The 21739-nt window shown below is 38.6% G+C and overlaps 2 protein-coding genes and 1 long non-coding RNA gene across 3 annotated transcripts; 1 reads left to right on the top strand and 2 right to left on the bottom strand.

Annotated features, from left to right (window-relative positions):
* Positions 1–646: 646 nt before the first annotated feature.
* LOC110932013 (zinc finger protein ZAT10) lies at positions 647–1530 on the bottom strand. Its single transcript, XM_022175377.2, has one exon. It carries the CDS (start codon positions 1438–1440, stop codon positions 799–801), a length of 642 nt encoding a protein of 213 aa, XP_022031069.2. The 5' UTR covers positions 1441–1530; the 3' UTR covers positions 647–798.
* Positions 1531–5109: 3579 nt separating this feature from the next.
* On the bottom strand, positions 5110–6081 carry LOC118491391 (zinc finger protein ZAT10-like). Its single transcript, XM_035989146.1, has one exon. The coding sequence runs from the start codon at positions 6012–6014 to the stop codon at positions 5205–5207; it is 810 nt and encodes a 269-aa protein (XP_035845039.1). The 5' UTR covers positions 6015–6081; the 3' UTR covers positions 5110–5204.
* Positions 6082–16773: 10692 nt separating this feature from the next.
* On the top strand, positions 16774–20099 carry LOC110929611. Its single transcript, XR_002587285.2, has 5 exons — positions 16774–17352; positions 17428–17613; positions 17703–17761; positions 18186–18263; positions 19207–20099. It is a non-coding gene; the product is annotated as an uncharacterized LOC110929611 (long non-coding RNA).
* Positions 20100–21739: the final 1640 nt, after the last annotated feature.

The following is a 21739-nucleotide window of genomic DNA, read 5'->3' as shown; positions in this document are numbered from 1 at the left end:
CAGTTGATACATTATTAAATTAAAAATAAAGAGACTTATTGGATGGCTTTCTAGCAATATAATGTAAGGATTGTGATATTTTAATAAATATCGAAAGGTTATCCTTATCATGTAGTCGAAAGGCCACAAAATTTTGTTTCGCTTTAAGCCTTCAAAACGGTTGAGCTAGCCCTGGTCTTTTTCATATCGTAATTTGTATCGACTTTGCTAGCATCTTGTTCGTTGTTTGTTGCCTTTTTCATGTTATAATTTATAGTGCCAACGTCTTGCTAGTTGTTTTATTCAAACGTTTAAAAAAAAGAAACAGATGGTAGAATTTATCAAGATCACGTTTATTGTGTGCAGGATGTGGTAAATTGGACCACAAATTATTCCGTTAGCTTTTGCCCCAAATTTTGGTTGACGAACACAATGGTCAATTTCTTGTACCCCACGCAACCCTACAAATTACCTGAAATTAGTTTTTTTCTTTCTTTTAACCGCAATTGCCTGAAATTAATAGATTCCGGTAAACTCTAGAACAACCATTAGGGCGGGAAGTTCGTTCGTTTAGTTAATGAACGAACATAAACAAGAAATTTCGTTCGATTAGTTAAATGAACGAACTCGAACAACTGTCTCGTTCGTTCAATTATGTTCATAAACGTTCGATAACATTCGGTTGTCAACCATCATCCACCATTAAATATTATACAAAAAACCAATAGAATTAAATTCATCAAATGCAACAGTAATTACATAAAAACAATCTCCAATAACAAAATAATCCTAAATTAAAAAACCAATATAACTTTGTAATCAGAAAATCAATGGAGCCGGAAAAACTCTAGACCTTTTAGCGGGATGCGGGCTTTCAACTTCTTGTTCTGCAGGGAGGTTCAGGTCAAACCCTCGTTGACTACCATCCGATGACGTCATCCCACTGCCGGCATGACTCCTTCCACCACCGATAACGCCTTCATAGTGACGCCTCTTGTGACCACCCAACGCCTGTCCGGTGGGGAAACACCGGTGGCATATAGAACACTCATGACTCCTTCCACTAGTGCCGGTGGTCGTTGCGACGGGCTGTTCGACTTCTTCTCCGGCACCGGCTGGGCTGTTTTTCCGGTGACTGGCTTTATGCCCACCTAGAGCTTGGTAAGACCCAAAAGTTTTGTCACACACACTGCACTTGTGAACAAACAATTGCGGTTGTTGTGCGGGTTGTTCTTGTTGCGGGTGCGGCTGCTGCGGGGCGGAGGAGGTACCGTGGTGGCCGCGGGAGAGTAGCATAAGGCAGAAAGCAAGATACTCATCCTCAGATGGTGGTTGATCGGTACGTGGTCGTTTTGATCTTTTGCCTTTGGTCCATGACTCTATATACTTGAGGTGGTTGCCGGAATCTTGTCTGAAGAAACCGGTTGTGGTTGTTGGGGAATTTAAAGCTTCAATGGCCATTAGGGTTTAGGTAACAGTGGGAGAGTATTTTAGAGAGAGAAAGTAGGAGAGAGAGGGGTGGATTGAGTGAAGAGAGTGGGGGGGTGAGTGAAGTATATAAGGGTGTCCGGGGCACCTTAGGTGACCCTTTAGGTGACTCCATTCACCTATTAGGTGAGCATTGCCAACACTTAGGTGAGTTAGAGAGAGAGTAGAGAGAGAGGGTGAAATAGGTGGGGAGTTGCCGAGAGAGGGGAGGAGAGAGGGAGATCTTGACCAATCAATGCTTTTCTTCTTTTTTTTTTTTTTTTTTTTTTTTTTTAAAAAAACAATTCACCTAAGAGGGGAGTGCCGCCATCAAAAAGGGGTATTAGGGGAGTGTTAGAGGGGAGTTGACGTGGCATTTTATGGTTGGTTATGTGTAAGAGGGGGGACTCACCTAAGAGGTGAGCACCCCTTACACCCTAAGGACGGTTGGTTGGTGGTGGCGAATTGTAGAGGGATCAAAGAAGGAAGTTAGTTGCTACTTGCGTGACAAGTTGTAGGAAAGGAGACTTTTACTTTATATTTATTTAAAAAAATAAAATATATTGGTAGATCCACGCACATTGAGTTGCGTGTTTTATATATACAAAGTGGTAGCTACCAATATCATTTTCTTTAGAGTTAAATGATACTTTAGTCTTTTTGGTTTGAATGATTTTGTTAGTTTAGTTTAAATGTTTTATTTTTTGTCTGTAGGTTCAAAAATGTTTTATCAATTTCATTTTAGTTTATTGGGTTAATTTTATCAATTTTTTCTGTTAACGAGAAGAACAATTCGGTCATTTTATATGTAATTTTATTAACTAGAAGGGCAATGCGGCCATATAAAATGACCGAATTGCCCTCTCGTTAACAGAAAAAATGGATGAAGTTAACTCAGTGGACTAAAATGACAACGGTGAAACTTTTTTGGACCCACAGGTGAAAAATGAAATCTTTGGACTAGACTGGTAAAATAGCTCAAACCACATGGACTAAAATGACATTTAACTCTTTTCTTTATTATTAGAGTGTTAGGTTTGATTCCTAATCGAATCCGATGAAGACAATTTCATATGTACCAAATTGTAACAGAGATTCTTTCTTGATCAGAATAGTGGGCTTCAGCATCAGGCTCATCAGTAAGAGTTCCCAACGAGATCACTATCCCAAACCATTTGTGGCGGGGTATTCATGCCCAACTTGATGAACCTGAACCCTCACCGCAAAGGCGCCCTCGTCACTCTTAGTGGACATTTGAGAGACTGGTGTCCTCACGTTGGCATGATGCCCTTCCTTTCCAGATGAAAACCGATGAATTTATCTTTCTCCTCACACTCTCGCACCCATCTCAGAATCCTTCATGATCAACGTATGTGCTCACAGGCTTAGATCAGGACCGGTTCAACCTTTTCGAAGGCCTAAAGCGAGATGGAAAATAGGGGCCTTTATGACGAAAGTAAAAGAAAATGAACTATTTTTGGAGGCCACTTATAAGCCAATTTTCACAGCTGACCCATTCAAGAACGAATAAAACCCAAATACTTATCGAGCGCATTAATTAGAAGTGAACTCAATAAAATCAATATATGAGCAAAAAGGGAGTATGCTGCATATACCATGTAATCCAATCGGAACTACAACAACTACCTTCGGATACAAAAAATCCAATACTTATCAATCACGTCAATAAGAATATGGCTTGATTAGTTTTGTAAAATAATGAACTATTAAGAGTCTCGTTAAGAGGTAAACAAACAGCCCCTTAGACTTTCCTTTACACTTCACACTAGACAATTAGGTTGGCCAAGGAACACCTCTGCATCCCATGCGGGTTTCCTTGGCAAGTTGTAGTCAAGGTTCGTAAACCAAAGCATCTACACCTTGTACATGTTAGGTTAGTTGTGGATTCAATCTGAAAACATCTACAATGGTTTAGGTTTTTTTTTTTTTTTTTTTTTTTTTTTTTTGGGGGGGGGGTTAGTGTAATTTTGATAATTACCCTACAATTTTGATAATTACCCTACACGACCAAAAAAGTTCTTCCTTGGGGAAGAACAATTATGAATAAATATCAGTTTCCTTTTTATCCCTTTGTTCATCTTTAAAGATTTTTGCAAAACCTGGAGCCCTGGAGCCATAAAAAGTACCGTTTAGACAGGAGGCCGCGTAGGGAAGAATTGGTTGGGTTGGTCACTTGAAAAAATCAACTTAAAGATTTACCTAGTCGAATAAAGAGGAAAGGTATGTTCTATTCTAACTGTTAATTTACTTCAAAATATTTATATTAATATCTCCTTAAGCATTTTATAAACAACTGTTTTTACAAACAAACACAAACAAAATTGATTAATCACTATCGAAAACAAATGATTCTTTTAATCAAAAAATTTAATCAACAAATGACTATAAATACTGAATTTCATAAAATTGAAATTATGAATTCTAGAATAATGAAATTGTTAGTTAAAATGACAATTCATTTCTCGACAACTTACAATAAGTTTGTCATCTATATCTTGGAATATGCTCAAATGATGTGGTAAAATATTATTGAATGATGGAGAAGGAAAGAAGGCAGTTGTAGGTTCAACTAGGAACACCCCCCCACCCTACGATATAGTATTATGGACGTGTGTTCTAAGACTCTTAATTTAACTGATTTTTGAAAATATACGAGGGTGGATAAGATAACTTAGAAAAAGTACGCCCTTAGCCCTTATGTACCAACTAAGTATGACCCATGATGAGAATGAATACTTACATAAAAATAGGAGTTGATTGCTTCTTGAGTGCCAAGTGGAGGAATCAAGTGCAGTTGAGTCAACTCAAACAAACTGGACTAGAATCGGCATTGAAGGTTCTTCATGTTGTCCTCACCCTTAATTAATGAAGGACATGTAAATAGACTATTCTACGACGATTCTTTTTCCTTTTAATCAAATGTATTTATATGGTATGTTCTCTATCATAAGCTAATGATAAAGTGGTGTATTCCTCAACTAAAGGGTTGTATGTTCAAATCCGTTTATTTGTGAAGTGGCGTGATCTTTACCACTTCTTGCCTGAACACGCCGGCACACCGCTCCCCGTGGCATGATGTTTGAAATTTGGGTGTTGACGTGCTTATAAAAACGCCTGTGAAGTTGTGGAGGGGCTTGATCTTCAAAGGATGACACATGTCACATAACCCTTAAGAGAGGGGTTTGATCTTCAAACCCCACTACACATGGTCAAAGCAAGAAGTCTAGCATTCTAGTGGCGGTATTGTAGCAACCAATCACTAGAATTAACATCAGATAATCACACAACACAACTAAATAAGAAAAATAACTAATAAAAAGCTGGTAGAGGGTAGAAGTTAAGTTAGCAAGACAACATTTATTGAGGGTAGGATGGTAAGATTCTCTTAGAGCCTTTTGCCCGTTTGGGTTGAGGGTTTGTTTTAATGGAGTTTTATTTTTTTAAAAAAAAAGTAATTCTGTTAGATTTTGCCCCAACTTTCGGGGGTTGACGATCACAAGGGTCAATTTCTTGTACCACAAGCAACTATACAAATTGCCTGAAATTATAGATTGCGGTAAACGGTAGAACAATCATTATCCAGCATCAATTTTATAATAAAAAAATCAATCGGTATGAATTTATCAAATGCAACAATCATAATTTTATAATAAAAAAATCAATCGGATTGAATTTATCAAATGGAACAATCATTTACATAAAAGATTTCCTAAATCCAAAAATCAACAACTTGTAAATCAGAAAACCAAAGGTGCCGGAAAAACTCTAGACTTTTTAGCGGGATGTGGACTTTCAACCTCTTGTTCTGCAGGGAGGTTCAAGTCAAACCCGCGTTGACTACCATCCGATAACGTTATCCCGCTCCCGGCATGACTCCTTCCACCACCGATAACGCCTTCATAGTGACGCCTCTTGTGACCACCCAACGCCTGTCCGGTTGGAAAACACCGGTGGCATATAGAACACTCATGACTCCTTCCACTTCCACCACCGTGGGTCCCACTAGTGGTGGCAGTGGTCGTTGAGGCGGGTAGTTCGACTTCTGCTCTGACACCCACAGGAGTGTTTTTCCTGTGGCTGGCTTTATGCCCACCTAGAGCTTGGTATGACCCAAAAGTTTTGTCACACACGCTACACTTGTATACAAACAATTGTGGTTGTTGCTGCTGCTGTTGTTGCTGTTGTTGTGGTTGAGTGGGTTGCTTTTGTTCTGGTTGGTGTTGGTGTTGGTGTTGGTGTTGGTGTTGCTGCTGCTGCTGCTGTTGCTGGTGCTGGTGTTGCTTTTGTTGTGGTTGAGTGGGTTGGTTTTGTTCTGGTTGTCGCGCTACGGTATTAGTAAGCGGGGACAAGGTACCATGGCGGCCACGAGAGAGTAGCATAAGACAAAAGGCAAGATACTCATCCTCGGATGGCGGTTGATCGGTACGTGGTCGTTTTGATCTTTTGCCTTTTGTCCATGACTCTAAATACTTTAGGTGATTGCTCGAGTCTTGTCTGAACAAACCGGGGGTTGCGGTCGTGGGGGAAGGTAGAGCTTCAACTGCCATTAGAGTAGTTTAGAGAGAGAAAGTATGAGAGAGAGGGGTGTGGGTTGAGTGAAGGGAGTGGTGGTGAGTGAAGTATATAAGGGAGGTTGGTGGTGGCGAATGGAGGGTTGGAGGATGGAAGTTGCGTACTTGTGTGACAAGTTTGAAAAGTTAATTATTGAATATTGAATAAATATATTGATGGATATACAGTTATACACACGTTGTGTGTGTGTGTTTTATGTATCAAGTGGCCACTATAATACAAATAATAAATACGAGTTGGCATATTAGTCATAAAAAATATTTTTAGAATTATAAAAATCACTAGTTGTTTTTATGTGACTGGTTTGGTCTCATGTATAAGGGATTGGACAACCATCTGGGCATTTATGGTTTGATTTATTTATTTTTACACTAAATGATTGTGGTTATTGTTAGTAATTGGTTTTTGAACTCTCTAACACTATCCGTAGCGGTGTGAATGAGAAAAAGTGGCCACTACCCTTTCATGTCGGCTTGTTTGAAAGAAATTCCATGAGCCTTCCTTTCACTATCGTTCCCTCTCACATTCCCAGCCCCTTACCAAGGATTTCTCTACACTCTTTATTCTTCACACCAAGCTTGCACGTTTCTCTTTTTTACACATTGGACGGACGACCACTATGAAAATAGTAGTAATACACCGAATTTTGAACCAAAGTAAATACTAAATAGAATAAAAAATATGAAATTTTCAATTAGTAATTTATAAAATATGTCTCGTGTTATATATCGGAAATGAGATATTATTATTAGATAATGAACATTTTAAAAATAAACACAATGTTTAATTAATAATATAACTTTGTAGGTAGGAAGTAAGGAGTTGATTGATGATTGTTTCTTAAGTGCCAAGTGGAGGAATCAAGTGGAGTTGAGTGAGCTAAAAAGAATGGACTAGAATTGGCATTGAAGGTTCGTCGTGGTGTCCTCACCTTCTACGTTAAATATAGAATAATCTACACCAATATTTTATTATATTTGCTAATCGGCTACATACATATATTTACCATATAATCACTTATATAAATGCACGGATGAATAATAAGTCATGTACGTCATTGAGGAGTAAAAGAGCTAGAAATAATGCAAAATAATTTTTCTTAGAATTAATGCAAAAAAAGTTATAAAGGGTTTGCTTAAAGGGCGCCATGTTCCATTTAGTCTCAACCCGTTTGCCTAACGGGTTTTGATTTTCGACGTGTATTATATTTACATTGTATGTATTTCTTTAAGACTTGAACAATATATGGATTTTTAATACGATATATTTTAGCACATGAGACCTCAAGAAGCAAAAGAAGAACATATTCAAGGAAGATTCTAAGGGTATAAGGAGTGGTTAAACACTTTAAAGTGGCAAACCAAAAAACCGACCAATGAGAGCGCGCCATGTCAATTAGGCAAAAGTGTTTAAACTTTGGTGAAAAATGTTGGCAATGGTTTAAACACTTGGTGAAGTGGTAAACTATTTTTTAAAAAAAAAGGAAAAAGGTGTGATTGGTTGAGATTGGAATGGACCCCACCCCATACCCCCTCTCTCTTTCCTTTCTCCTTTCCCGCAACGGTAAAGCTTCACCGCATGAAACAACATTTGATCGGTAAATTTGGTTGGCAATGGTTTGCCATTTCGGTAAACTTGGTTTACCGACATCCATTTGCTCCACACCGTATCCCCTAAAGCGGGTTCGGGAAAGTGCCATAAACAAACAAGTGGAGTTTAACCGTTGATTTGACTTTTAGTCTTTGATTCGCTTCGTTTTTTTTTTTTTTGAACGGCCAACAAAAACCATAATATTATAAATCGGCTAACCGAAAGTTAGCCACACCAAATACATACATCACTCACCAAAAGGCCAGAAAACAAACAGAGGATAAAGGCCAAAAAAAACAAAACAGAGGATAAACTAGTACAAACTTCCTATTTCAAAATTCTTCCATTGCTCCCAGGACACACCTCTAGCTTTTGACCTGTTCATGACCCACATGAACCCAATTGATTTTATCTCCTCCACCACACTACCAATATTTGGATACTTATGGTTGAAGATGAGGTCATTCCTGCTCCGCCATATACACCAAATCGTCACGAGCATAACCGAGTATAAAACCTTTTTCCAACCGCAAGAACCCAATTGATTTTATCTCCTCCACCACACTACCAATATTTGGATACTTATGGTTGAAGATGAGGTCATTCCTGCTCCGCCATATACACCAAATCGTCACGACCATAACCGAGTATAAAACCTTTGATTCGCTTCGTGATTGAAAAAGTTAGATTTATGTATGAACTTTTTTTTTTCAACTTAAAACTTTTTTTTTATTCAAGAAGCTTCAAGCAATTCAATCTAAAATCAGATATATTTTAAAACTGAGATGATTACAGATAACATAAACCGGTATAAATAACACAAACTTTTAGACAAAAAAAATAGAACAAAATAAATGGAAGCAAAGGTTTTAAGAATCATATATGATAATCTACCTCAAGTTAAAGTCGATTTTGTTTACATAACCGACAATTTTAATATTATTGACATGATTCATGATAACGATATGATGGATCCTTGTACGACAACTACCAACACGCCCCACCCTTCCGTCCCCTGTTATGCCACCACCTCCTTCCTCGTTTAAACCTTGTGACATTAGGCTGTGGGGTGTGATTTGGTGCTCACTGGCCACTCCCGACGTCACACCCCACTCCCACACCCCCACTGCCTTATGACACTACCTCCCTCTTCCATCCTATGACATGTCATTGTGCCCTCGTCCTCTCTATTAGACCACAACCTACCCCTCCTCCCACTTATGACACAACCACCCTCTCCTCAAAGGTTGCATATTTATTTAACAAAAGTACACACACTTCACTAGTCACATTTAAAAATAAACATGTCACATCAACAATTTATCCCGTTTCCAGTTTATGATTTCTCATAAGAAAAGCGAGTTTAAAATCTGTTATACAAAATATAATTTTTGTGAACTATTATCCAAAACATAAATATAACAAAACTTTATGTATTTTTCATAAAACTCATTAGAAATGTTACAAAATATCATAAGCATTGCCATATTTTTAAGGGTGACTTTGACTAATGACCGGGTCGGAGTCAAACACAATAAACCGAGTAAACCGACGCCAGGGTAAAGCCCAGCCGGCAACAACTACTTTGTGGGGTTGTGATTATTAATGGTTAAATGACATTATATATTTAGTCATTTAGACGTCACTAACATGCAACATGCAAGTGGGCTATAGTGGCAATTAACCTTCTTTATTTATTTGAAGTGATTTGTTTTTAAATAATGAAAATAATTGGGTGCCAAAAAAAGTAAACATCTTTTTATAGAGAGCCATATTGGATCGAATATCGATTAGGGAGAATCTTGTCTTCAGGAATGTAAATGTGGATTCGGAATTATGTGGTCTTTGCAACTATGACATCGAATCAACATCTCATCTACTTATCTCTTGTTCTTTGGCGACATTTGTCTGGCAAGCAATCGCTAGTTGGTGTAAGGTACCTCCCATATATGTTTTTTCAATTATGGATCTCTTGAATCTTTACAAGTCCAGCCAGTTAGATAAAAAGAGAAAAAGGTGCTACAAGGGATAATAATGATAGCTTGTTGGTGCATCTGAAAGGCTAGAAACGAGGCGATCTTCTCTAGCGAAGAAGCCACAGGTCCGAACGTTATTGAAGATATTAAGTCCCTAGGCTTTTTGTGGATCAAAAACAGGTCCCCGTTTAAAGTTTTAAGACAGAGTCAATGGTGTAATTTCCCTTTTTGATTGTATATTTGTTTGGGTACTAGTTTCTTACTAGTATGCCATTTTATTAGAAGTTGGCCGTTTGAAAAAAAAAAGTAATAATTCTAGCACATAAAGTTAAATGTTGAAAAATTAATTTCTTCTTAGAGTAAAATGCCTGGATGGTTCTTGTGGTTTGGTAAAATAACATTTATAGTCCCTACATTTTTAAAATTACACTGGTGCTCTCTATGGTTTGACAGGTTGTTACTCGGATAGTCCCTGGGGTGGATGTTCGTTAGTTTACGGCGTTAACTCCATGTAAAATGACTAAAATGCCCTTAGTATAAAATTAAAACATTAACAGTAGGTATATTAAATTTTAATGTGGACCAACCAATCTTCTTATTCATTGTTAAACCCTTGTATCTCTCTCTCTCTCTCACGCACACACACAGACATTCACTCACCACCACCTGCCGCCACCACTTACCACCAGCCACCTCCACCTGCCTGCCACTCCACCACCATCAACATCTCCACTACCTTAACTCCCCCCTCCATCCCATGACCCACCGTCCACCATATTTAGAGAGAGAAACGATGAGAGAGAGAGAGATCATTCATAGTGAGATCGATTAGAGAGAGACGCATAAGAGGTCCTAGATGATGGTTGGAACCGATGGTAACTGTGGTGGTGGCTGGATCTATCTGTAGCGACGATGGATGGATCTGATTTGTTCATACGGTTTTCAAAATTGGTGAACATGAAGGTGACGATGCGTGCTAATGTTAACAAAGAAATGGTGAATTCAGTCAATTAAAGTACGTATTGCCTCTTAGGGTTTCGAGTTTTGATTTGCATTTGTAGATTTAGAACCGATTAAAGGGTTTATTGGTTGGGTTTTGATGATGGTTGTTGTTGATTGTGTTGTTAACGGTGGTGGCAACGAAGGATGCATTGACGACACAGAATGATGATGATAGTGGTGGTTTAGTTCAGATGGTGGTTGTTGTTGTGGCGGTAGTGACCGTGGTGGTGTTTTGTGGTACATCTGGGTAATAGAGGTTGTGGCATTTTGACAGGTTAAGGGTTGAAGGACTTAGGTTTAGGTGGTTGGAGGATGAGGATGAGGTGGAGGTGGAGGTGGAGGTGGAGGCGAGTGGCTATGGTGATGGTGGCCGGTTGTTTTGTAGAAGACAAAGGAATTTGTGAGCCCCACACTTTTAATAATAATATGAGTGTTTATAATATTTGTTTTTTTATTTTTTAAAGAGATGGGCAAATAAGTAATTTCACATAGTCTTAACGGCAGAAACTAACGGACATCCACTCTAGGGACTATCCGGGAACAACCCGTCAAACCAAAGGGAGCACCGGTGTAACTTTCAAAAGGTGAGGACTATAGATGTTATTTTACCAAACCACAGGGACCATCCGGGCAGTTTACTCTTGATTTTAGCACAACTAGTTATAAGTATAATAAGTGGATGTATTATGTATAACAAATTATTTATGAGTTTGTGTTATTTTTAATCAGTGTGTTACAATGAGTTATAAGGTCATTCGTAGTCATAAAGCCCCTTTGTGGGCATTATGCGCAAGGGCGGAACCAGAGGGGGGTCAGGAGGGTCCGCTGACCCCCCGGACATAGAAATTTGTAAAATTTTTATATGTACAATATGATCTTTTTCTAGGAAAATACATGTTTTGGACTCTCTAGTTGTAGCCGATATAAAAGAAAGTCTTATGATAACCCCATGACAGAGAAGTTCTGGTTCCGCCACTGATTATGCGACACTTGTCGTGCCACGTCACACAGGGGCTTTATTATGCGGCGTTATATCACTAGAGCCCGTAGTCATAAAGCCCCTACCCATCATTACTTATTTATTAATTTTCAATTTTATTAATTAATTATAAAAACCCTTAACTATTTTTGATTGGTCAAAGTTTGAAAACCAAACACTCATAGCGTCACTATGTGCATGGCGCCACCCACCAAAAAAGCCCTCATAGTGTCGCCCGTCGTGGTGTTCGGGGCGCTATCTTTCAAAAAAATGCACAAATCACGAACCACTAGAAGGGGTCTAATGTGTAAAAAAAGGAGTTGGGGTGACCAAGATCCTCAGGAAGAGAACTAGGTTTTGGTCAGATAAGTATCCTTTTTAGGTGTTGATTGCTACTTCTGACTCAATATTCTTCGTTTGATCATCAAATTAGGTCAACAACTGTGGTAAGTTTTGTTGGACCACAGTGAAATTGTTTTTAGTGCATTTCAAATTGTTTATTACAAGATTAATTAGCGTATCACTTTTACTAATTTGATTATATGTTCTAATTAATATACAGAATAATAGAGAAGAAGCTCTAGCGGTATAAATAATGTTGTACCATGCGAGATGCGAAAAGTGGTAAATTTGTTTGAAAGGAATGGTGTTGAACACCTTCTCTTCCAAATATGCTTCTACTATCTTTCTTCATTAGGGTTAAATAATATCTCTTATAGTATATCTATGTATTCTGCATATTGTTATAGCATTATAATCCAAGTATTATTGTTTCACATAAATCAAAAGTGAAGAGGTATGGTCCCAATTCCCTGCCTACATGGCAGGGACCACACCACTTTTGAGCATACAAGGCGTCCATGTCAGCGAAGCAATCCAGAAGCTTCTAGAAACTTCTGTAAGACTCGCAGCTGGCGCCAAAGATGCTCTATCCGACATAAAGGACAACACGTGTCACCACTCGCAGAACGCCACATAGGCCTGCGACAAATCAGGGAGCAGGGCTGACAACGCCAGTACGAGGTATCCAGCGTGGGCAAATGTAAGAACGCCACGTGTACCACTACACCTGCCGTGACAGAGCAGACCAAGATGATATTCCCCTTGGTCGGACAGCTGGCACGCGCCCACAGCTGGCACAACTGCTCCTTCCTTCTTCACCCCCCGGCTATAAATAGGACCCTTCATTATTTAGGTTCAGGATCTTTTACTCTCTATACTCACTCCATACACACACTGTTTATTTCTCTCAGAACAGTACTTATTCTCACGCCGGAGCCTGGTTAAGAGGGAAATCCTCTTTCTCCCCCTCTTAACGAGACTGACGGTGTTTACTGTTTTGCAGATCTCAAGCCATTCGTACGAGCAAGAAAAGAGGTTGAACCCCATAGACGAAATAACCCCATCGATAAACCTTGTGTTAATCGGTGTTTCATCATTGGCGCCATCCACTTTTTGCAAAACCAATCTCATCTCTTTTCTCTATTGAAAAACACTCGTCAAAAATGGCTGAACAAACTCCCTCACACCCAGTTGATGGAGAAGTTTCTTCCTTTGAACTCGTTTCGGACACAGCACACGTTCAAAGGGGCCAAAGGAACGAAACCATCCAAGAGGGACAACTGAACAATGATTTTCCTCCTATCTTTGGGAGTGTATCCAGGGTTGTTAGCCAAACCACAGCTGGACCCACTTTCCAAACACCACCAGCAAGGATCATCAGTCAAACCACAAACGGAGCCACATTCCAAACTCCGACCGGGGTGTTGCAACAGACACCACCATCAGTGCTGACACCAAACCATGGAGCTGGCCCCTCAGCTCCATCGGAACAAGCACAACTCAATTACTCCGCACTTTTAGGGTTACCCGAAGGGAAAACTCTCGCTTCCTGGTATGCCGAACAGATGGCGTCCATAAACCTCGTTTATACGCAACTCAGCGCACAGCAAGCTCTACTCCAGGCACAAGCTAACCAGTCAGCATTTGTAACTCCACCACCAAGGTCTCTGAGTACACATACAACTCAGCAGACTAACGCGTGGAACCTACGTCCGGAGAGAGGACCAGTTCAAAATGTGAGGAGACCAAGCGCGCACGACACGCGCGATACCTATGGTGAAACAGAAAGCAACTTTGTGCAAAACCCCAATGTGCAAAGAAAACCGATCCAGGCTCGTTTAGGCGCGCGCAATATGAACACAGAATGGGATGAAGAAGAAGACGACCCAACATACAAAGGGGAAACCTCAGTGTTTAGCAGACTTCATCCAGAACATGAAGCATACAAGCCCGCAAAGCGCGCAGGGTACAACCCAAGGGCAGAGCATGACTATACCTTAAGCTATCGTCCAGACGACATGGCTGAAGATTCGAAATTCATCAGGGAGATTGCCACAGCTGCCATAGACAAAACCAAGCTGCCGCACAACGTTGGCAAATACAATGGATTGACAGATCTAGACGATCACCTCCAGGTCTTCAAAGGCGCAGGAGCAACAGGTGGGTGGAACCTACCAACTTGGTGCCACCTGTTCGCACAAACGTTCGTGGGCGCAGCGCGCGTCTGGTTCGACAGCTTACCAGCAGGAAAAATTAAATCATGGGTTGACTTCAGAGAGAAGTTCTTGGCACACTTCTCTCAACAGCGGAGGCACGCCAGAGACCCAGCAGATTGTCTAAACATATGGCGCCGAGACCATGAAAGCGTGGAAGATTTTATCACAAGATATAACAAAGAATGCTTGGAGATTGGGGATGTGGGAGAAAAAATGATGCGCGCGCACTTCATGAGGGCAGTCAAGTGTGACGACCTGATCAAGCGCGTGAAAGGTAGAGACGGTGGACCCAAAGATTGGGAAACCTTCATTGAGGCCGCCAAGACAATAGCACAGACAGACAAACAGTTGACCGGTGATGACCACCGTCAACGCGCACATAACTCTAATGACCGACATGGCAGAAAAAGCAGAGGCCAGTCATGGAGGCCTTCCAGTCATAGAGAAAGAAGCCCACTAAGAGAAGATGCGCGACACACAATCAATCAGATAGCACACAGAAAAGAAGTAAAGAGAGAAAACAGAGAGAAACAGTGGACGCCATTAACCAAGACCCCATCGGAAGTCTTGGCCACTGAAAACCACCAATTCAAACCACCCCTACAGATGCGCAACAAAAGGGGTCAAGATCCCAATCTCTACTGTGAATTCCATAAGGATACGGGTCACCTCACCGACGACTCTTTCAGCCTGAAGCAAGAAATTGAAAGAGCCCTAAGGGATGGAAAGCTCACTCACCTGGTCAAAGGCGGAAAGCGCGACTACCGCCAAATCCAAAGAAGAGATGAAGGGCCGGATAACAAAAAACTCAGGAAGTTGGAGACCCACATGGTGCAGGGAGGCCCACGAAGACCAAAGAAAAATTACAACAAGCGTACACAAGATGATTCGTACCAAAGAAATAAGTAATTTCACATAGTCTTAACGGCAGAAACTAACGGACATCCACTCTAGGGACTATCCGGGAACAACCCGTCAAACCACAGGGAGCACCGGTGTAACTTTCAAAAGGTGAGGACTATAGATGTTATTTTACCAAACCACAGGGACCATCCGGGCAGTTTACTCTTGATTTTAGCACAACTAGTTATAAGTATAATAAGTGGATGTATTATGTATAACAAATTATTTATGAGTTTGTGTTATTTTTAATCAGTGTGTTACAATGAGTTATAAGGTCACTCGTAGTCATAAAGCCCCTTTGTGGGCGTTATGCGACACGTGTCGTGCCACGTCACACAGGGGCTTTATTATGCGGCGTTATATCACTAGAGCCCGTAGTCATAAAGCCCATACCCATCATTACTTATTTATTAATTTTCAATTTTATTAATTAATTATAAAAACCCTTAACTATTTTTGATTGGTCAAAGTTTGAAAACCAAACACTCATAGCGTCACTATGTGCATGGCGCCACCCACCAAAAAAGCCCTCATAGCGCCGCCCGTCGTGGTGTTCGGGGCGCTATCTTTCAAAAAAATGCACAAATCGCGAACCACTACAAGGGGTCTAATGTGTAAAAAAAGGAGTTGGGGTGAACATGTGCAAATGCCAGACCAAGATCATCAGGAAGAGAACTAGGAGCGTGTTTGGCTTAGCTTATTTTGAGGGTAAAAGTCCTTTTGAAGGGCAAAAGTCCTTTTATAAGTGTTTGGCTTTTCTTTGTTTGTGAGGGGGATTTGCCAAAAGTCAGGATTTCCTGACTTATTTTGGCCAAAAGTCCTTTTAAAAAAGTCAGAAATAAGTTAAGCCAAACATGCCCTAGGTTTTGATCAGATAAGTATCCTTTTTAGATGTTGGTTGCTAGTTCTGACCCAATATTCTTCGTTTGATCATCAAATTAGGTCAACAACTGTGGTAAGTTTTGTTGGACCACAGTGAAATTGTTTTTAGTGCATTTCAAATTGTTTATTACAAGATTAATTAGCGTATCACTTTCACTAATTTGATTATATGTTCTAATTAATATACAGAATAATAGAGAAGAAGCTCTAGCGGTATAAATAATGTTGTACCATGCGAGATGCGAAAAGTGGTAAATTTGTTTGAAAGGAATGGTGTTGAACACCTTCTCTTCCAAATATGCTTCTACTATCTTTCTTCATTCGGGTTAAATAATATCTCTTATAGTATATCTATGTATTCTGCATATTGTTATAGCATTATAATCCAAGTATTATTGTTTCACATAAATCAAAAGGAAATCATGATTTTTGTCCTATAATATCTTCAATTATGAGATGAGATTGTATTAACAACAAATAAAACGAAAAGTCCTTTATAATGTAAAACTCTTGGGTTGTTTTTCTCATGAGAAACCCAACTTATTTTTATCCTACATGGGTTATATTATTATTTTTATTTAATGATAATAAAGAAAAACAAAAGAATTCAACTTGTGGTTTTGGGCCTTGTGGGTTACTGACGTCCAAAACAAAAGGAAAGGATTGATGTATTTGTGGGCCAAGTTTTGACGCAAGAAACATAAACAAAAGGGGTAATTGTGCTTGTGTTTTTTGTTTTGTTTATGAGTTAAATCTCAATTATATATCACTCTAATTTATAACATTTGTAAGCATTAGATGTTGTACTTCAAGCTTAAAGTTTGTTTTGTGCATTGTGTCATGTACTATGGCTTAATGTGGTTGTAACTTTCTCACTTTATCCAAAAACACATACGTGTGTAAATTGAGAGTTCCAGAGAGGCAGAGAGAGAACGGAGAGGTAGGGTAGGGCTGCCAGCAACCGACGTCTGCGGTGGAGGAGCTACGGTAGTTGTGGCGACGCCTCTTCCTTTTTACTCATTTTACCCTAAACTCATAAACACACATTTAGAGAGAGAAAGACAGAATGAGAGAGAACGACGTGAGAGAGAAATCGATGAAAGGAAGAGGAAGCCGATCACCCCAATCGGATGAAGGTGATGATGGCGACGAATCCGACAACCAGATTGGCATCGATGCACTAGGGTTCCAGTTTGGGATTTTTGAAACCAGATAGTGAAGGTGTTGAGGACGTCTGCAATCTGGTTGTCCAGTTTGGGGGTTTTGAAACACACAGCCGGAATTAACAGTTCATGACTCAGCCGTAGGTCACCGCCATCGCAGACCGTTCCACCGTTTCGAGTCCGCTGCTGTATCCCAAGATCCAACGATGGTTTGAGCTCGATTTCAAAGTCTCTAATGATCCGAAGATCGTGCTTCAGAGGTGCCACAGATTGATTAGTAAACAATACAATATGCTTTAGTTTTTTGATCATGTCTTTAGTTTTTTTTCTTTTAGTATATTGGGGAGAAGAGGAAGGGGCTGGATGTTTTGAAAGAGGGATTTGATGATGAAGAGAAGCTTTCAAGAAATGTGTTTGTTGGGAATCTGCCTTTGAAGGTGAAGAAGAAGGCATTGTTGAAAGAGTTTAGTCAGTTTTGAGAGATAGAATCCGTTCGAATTCGATCTATTCCTTTATTAGATGTGAGTTTTTTTTAATATGTTTGAATTTACAGTAGTTTAGATGATGTAAAATGTTTAGTTTATTGGTTTGATTTGTTTTTTTTTTACAGGATAAAACTCCAAGAAAGGGTGTTGTGATCAAGAAGAAAATGAATGATGCTGTTGACAGGTTATATGAATAGATAGATCAGATTTCTTATTTAAAATTTATAGTGTTTATAAAGTTGTATGCTTGATCATAAAAGTTGAGCATGAGGCTCGAGGCGATGCTTCATGTACATGCGGGTCAAAACGGGTCAAATATAGGGTCTAGAAAAGGCTGTTATGTAAAATGACCGATAGGATGATGAAGGGATTATGAATGGTTTACTTGATTAAAAGGCTGATGCATAAAAGAGATAGATATGCGACTTTTGGTTGTATATAGAGCAACCCCTCGTGTTTTGGATTTTAGGGCCTAAATGCATTGGATCTCTTCATGCTTTTTTTAAAACCAAGACTATACGTGCATGTTATGGAGGGGGCATAAGATTACAATTTGGTTACAAATTTTTATTATTGTTAACTAAATGTAAATGGGTTGGTGAATGCAGGGTTAATTCATACATTGTTTTCAAGACCAAAGATTCTGCCCAAGCTTCTTTGTCACATAACAATATAACATGGCAGTTGTAAGTTGCTTTCTTAAAAGGTTAATATTTTTTTCCCGATTTTGCACATTATTAGTATGAACTTTGGCTATACCTTGAGAGCATGCATATGAATATAATTTGATTTTTCAGAAGATTACAGTTTGTGACAGTCGTACATATATTCTCAATATTTTGATTCAGTATTGTCAAAGACGCAAGGCGCAGGCGCGGCGCATCGGCCTCGCCCGGAGCCTAGGCGCAAAAAAGTGTGGGCTTTTTTAAGAAAAGCGCACATAGAGGAAAAAAATATAAAAAATATGTTATGCTTTGAAATAAATAAGATTCCACATATAAAATAAAAAAAACTATTACATATGCCATTTAAGACCATGTAGCTAATAGTTAGTAGCAAAAGTTTAGGCCTTATATGTTGGAAGTTTTGGATGTGTGAATGAAAGTCGCAAAAGGTGGTAAATACTTTGTCCCACATTGGTGTGGGAACAAAGTGAGCGGCTGTTTATAAGGTAAAGCCTTTACTACTCCATTATAGCTTTATGACATGTTTTACCACAAGTCCTACCCGCGCGCAGGGGGGTGCAAAAAATGAGTTTCTGAACTGGAATTTGGTTGAACTGGTGCTGTGTTTTTCTAAAACTTTTAAACTGCGACTAGGCGCGCGCCTGACCACCGTTTTTTTCAAAAAAAAAAAGCCCATTTTTGCGCCTAGGCGCGTGCTTTGCGCTTTTGACAACTATATTTTGATTAGCTATCAATTTTGTTTAGAACAATGTATAGTTTAATAATTGAAAATAACATGAAAATAGAGATTGTTTCTGGTTTCTGTATTGCACTAATGCCACCAAAAACATCAAATCTTCCAGAATATTACGTAATTTCATATATAGTTTGGCTTATCAGCATATAACATGTAACTATATTATGAGAAATTTCATAATTTGAAGCGTTGTGTTCTGTTCTCTAGTTGGGTGGAAATCATATTCTTGTAGGCAGAGCTTGTCCGCCTCACAAGAAACTTAAGGGAGAAAACGCTCTCGGATTACCTTATGTTGGAGAAGCAATAACGCCAGTTGGCAACTAGCTTATTGGTCGAGATCCAAAAGTATAATAAGGCCCTACCACCAACCCTTCGGGGATTGCATCAAATGTGACAGGGGCAGTAGCACAGGACCAGAGTTATTAAGCGAGTACCCGCCGCATCGCGGCGGGTTACTTTTCTAGTTTTAGTCTATTTGGGGTCATTTTGCCAGTTTATTTCAAAGGCTTGAAATGTTGTCATTTTAGTTCAAATAGTTTTAAGCGTTACCATTTTAGTCTACTGGGTTAACTCTGTCCATTTTTTATGTTAGCTAGAAGGGTAATTCGATCATTTTATATGGTCGAATTGCCCTTCTAGTTAATAGAATTACATATAAAATGACCGAAATGCCATTCTAGTTAACAGAATAAAGGGATGAAGGTAACCCAGTAGACTAAAATGACAACGTTTAAAACTATTTGGACTAAAATAGCAACGTTTTAATCCTTTGGACTAAACTGGCAAAAAGACCCAAACCACATGGACTAAATTGACATTTAACTATTTTTTATGATCGCTGAGTGGTGGCTTCTGCCTACGCACGAGAAGAAAATAGAGGTTGAATATATTGGGTTTACGTAACAGTGAAGACAAGAGAAATTTCAGAAATTGTTAATTACTCGTTAGTGTTACCTCTTACTCGTTTACTTGTTTTGTTTTTGTTCCATATGCTTGAAGTGATCTGTGCCAAGTATATGACGATTTTGTATGCCTCTAGTTTTATCTAGAGAATGCTTTGTATTACTCTATTATTGGTGATAGTGCTTTGTATTACTCTATTATTGGTGACAGTGGATTTGAAACGGCTCTGGTAGTCATGTAGTTTTTACTCTTATTTTTAGAGGTTTTTCACGTTAAAATTTGTTGTCTTTTTATCATACTTTCATAATACCCTATTTGTTTGCATCTTCGCAGGCTCAATCAAGTTAAGATTTTTTTTTGGTCAAATGAAATTTGTTTCGGCGTTTATATTTATCATTTGTGGCCGGGTTTCACGTTTTCTCATAAAAAAACATGCATTCAAAGTTATTATTGATGGGTTTGGAAATTGTTATATAGATGGTATATGTATATGATGTAAAACATGTGTTTTTTCGACCAAGTAACTCCACAATAAAGGATTTTCAATACAATTAAATTTGTTTATCACAACTTCACAAGAATAATTTAATGGTGGTTTTTTGGTTATAAAAATGCACATTGTAGTATTGTATATCACAATGAATTCGAGTTTGAACGAAAAGTCAGTGGATGTCATATTCTTAAAAATCCAATATTTTACAAGAGCCGGCTCAACCATTTTGGTGGCCTAAGGCGCAGTAAAATCTTGTGGCCTTTTTTCCAAAAAAATGTATGTAATTGAAAATTAAACTTAAAGGGCCCAAGTTTAATTATTTGAAAGATTGTGTTAAAATTTAAAAAAAGAAAAAAATGCTAAACCAGGGATTTGAACCCGGGTCTCACCAACATTCATACATACACAAAACCACTACACTACCAACAATCAATCTGTTGATAACCCACACCCTAAATCTTTTATAAATGGACTGTGGTTTCATAAAATTGTGGAGCCCCTATAGTTTTGGTGGCCCAAGACCCAAGCCTCATTTAGCTTACCCTTGGGCCGGCCTTACACTACTTTTTTTCTACAATTTGTTTTCTACAAATTTTTGGTAAAATTAACACTACGACAAAAAAAAAAAAAACAGTGGGAACCGAAGCACCCCAGTACACTATAAAGGTGTGCCCCTGCATATATTGTAACCTAGTTTTATTGTAGTTACATTGTTTATTAAATAAAAAAATAGTTATAATTAACCTTGCATGTGGAGTTCATGTGTCGAAATATGAATTTAGGTCACATATATCTTAATCCACATAAATTGAAGGGTTTGGTGTTTAAAGGAAGTGTATATCGATGACCAATAGTAACATGATTGTTTGTTAATGTGTCAAAACTCAAAAGGATTTGGTCTAAGTTTATAGAATTTAATGAAAACTCGATTCTATTATTTGCTGATATGTGAAGGTTGGGTGATCAGCTAACACGACCAATCAAAATTTAGTAATTTTTTATTCAAATCTGATGATTTTGTAAAATTTTGAAATAATATACAAGCAAAAACCAATTAATACGAGCTAACAAACAATTAACTTACTCAAGTTAGCTCACAAGCTAAATCAACTCAAATTCTAGGGTAAATTACATTTTTCGTCCTTTATGTTTGTATCAGATTGCAACGAATAACCTTTAACTTCAATAACTACAGTCACAATCCTTTATTTGCAAAACCTATTACACTCTACATCCTTTAGCACTAGCAGATTAAAATTGTCAGTTAAGTTTATTCATTTAAGGGTATTCTACTCAATTCATGTTTTTATTTAAATAAAACCCAAAAAAATGAATCTAAAATAA

Source organism: Helianthus annuus, chromosome 4 (genome assembly GCF_002127325.2).
Source record: "Helianthus annuus cultivar XRQ/B chromosome 4, HanXRQr2.0-SUNRISE, whole genome shotgun sequence".
Taxonomy (NCBI): Eukaryota; Viridiplantae; Streptophyta; class Magnoliopsida; order Asterales; family Asteraceae; genus Helianthus; species Helianthus annuus.
The sequence above is the reverse complement of the archived record's forward strand: the minus strand, read 5'-3'. Positions and strand labels throughout refer to the sequence as shown.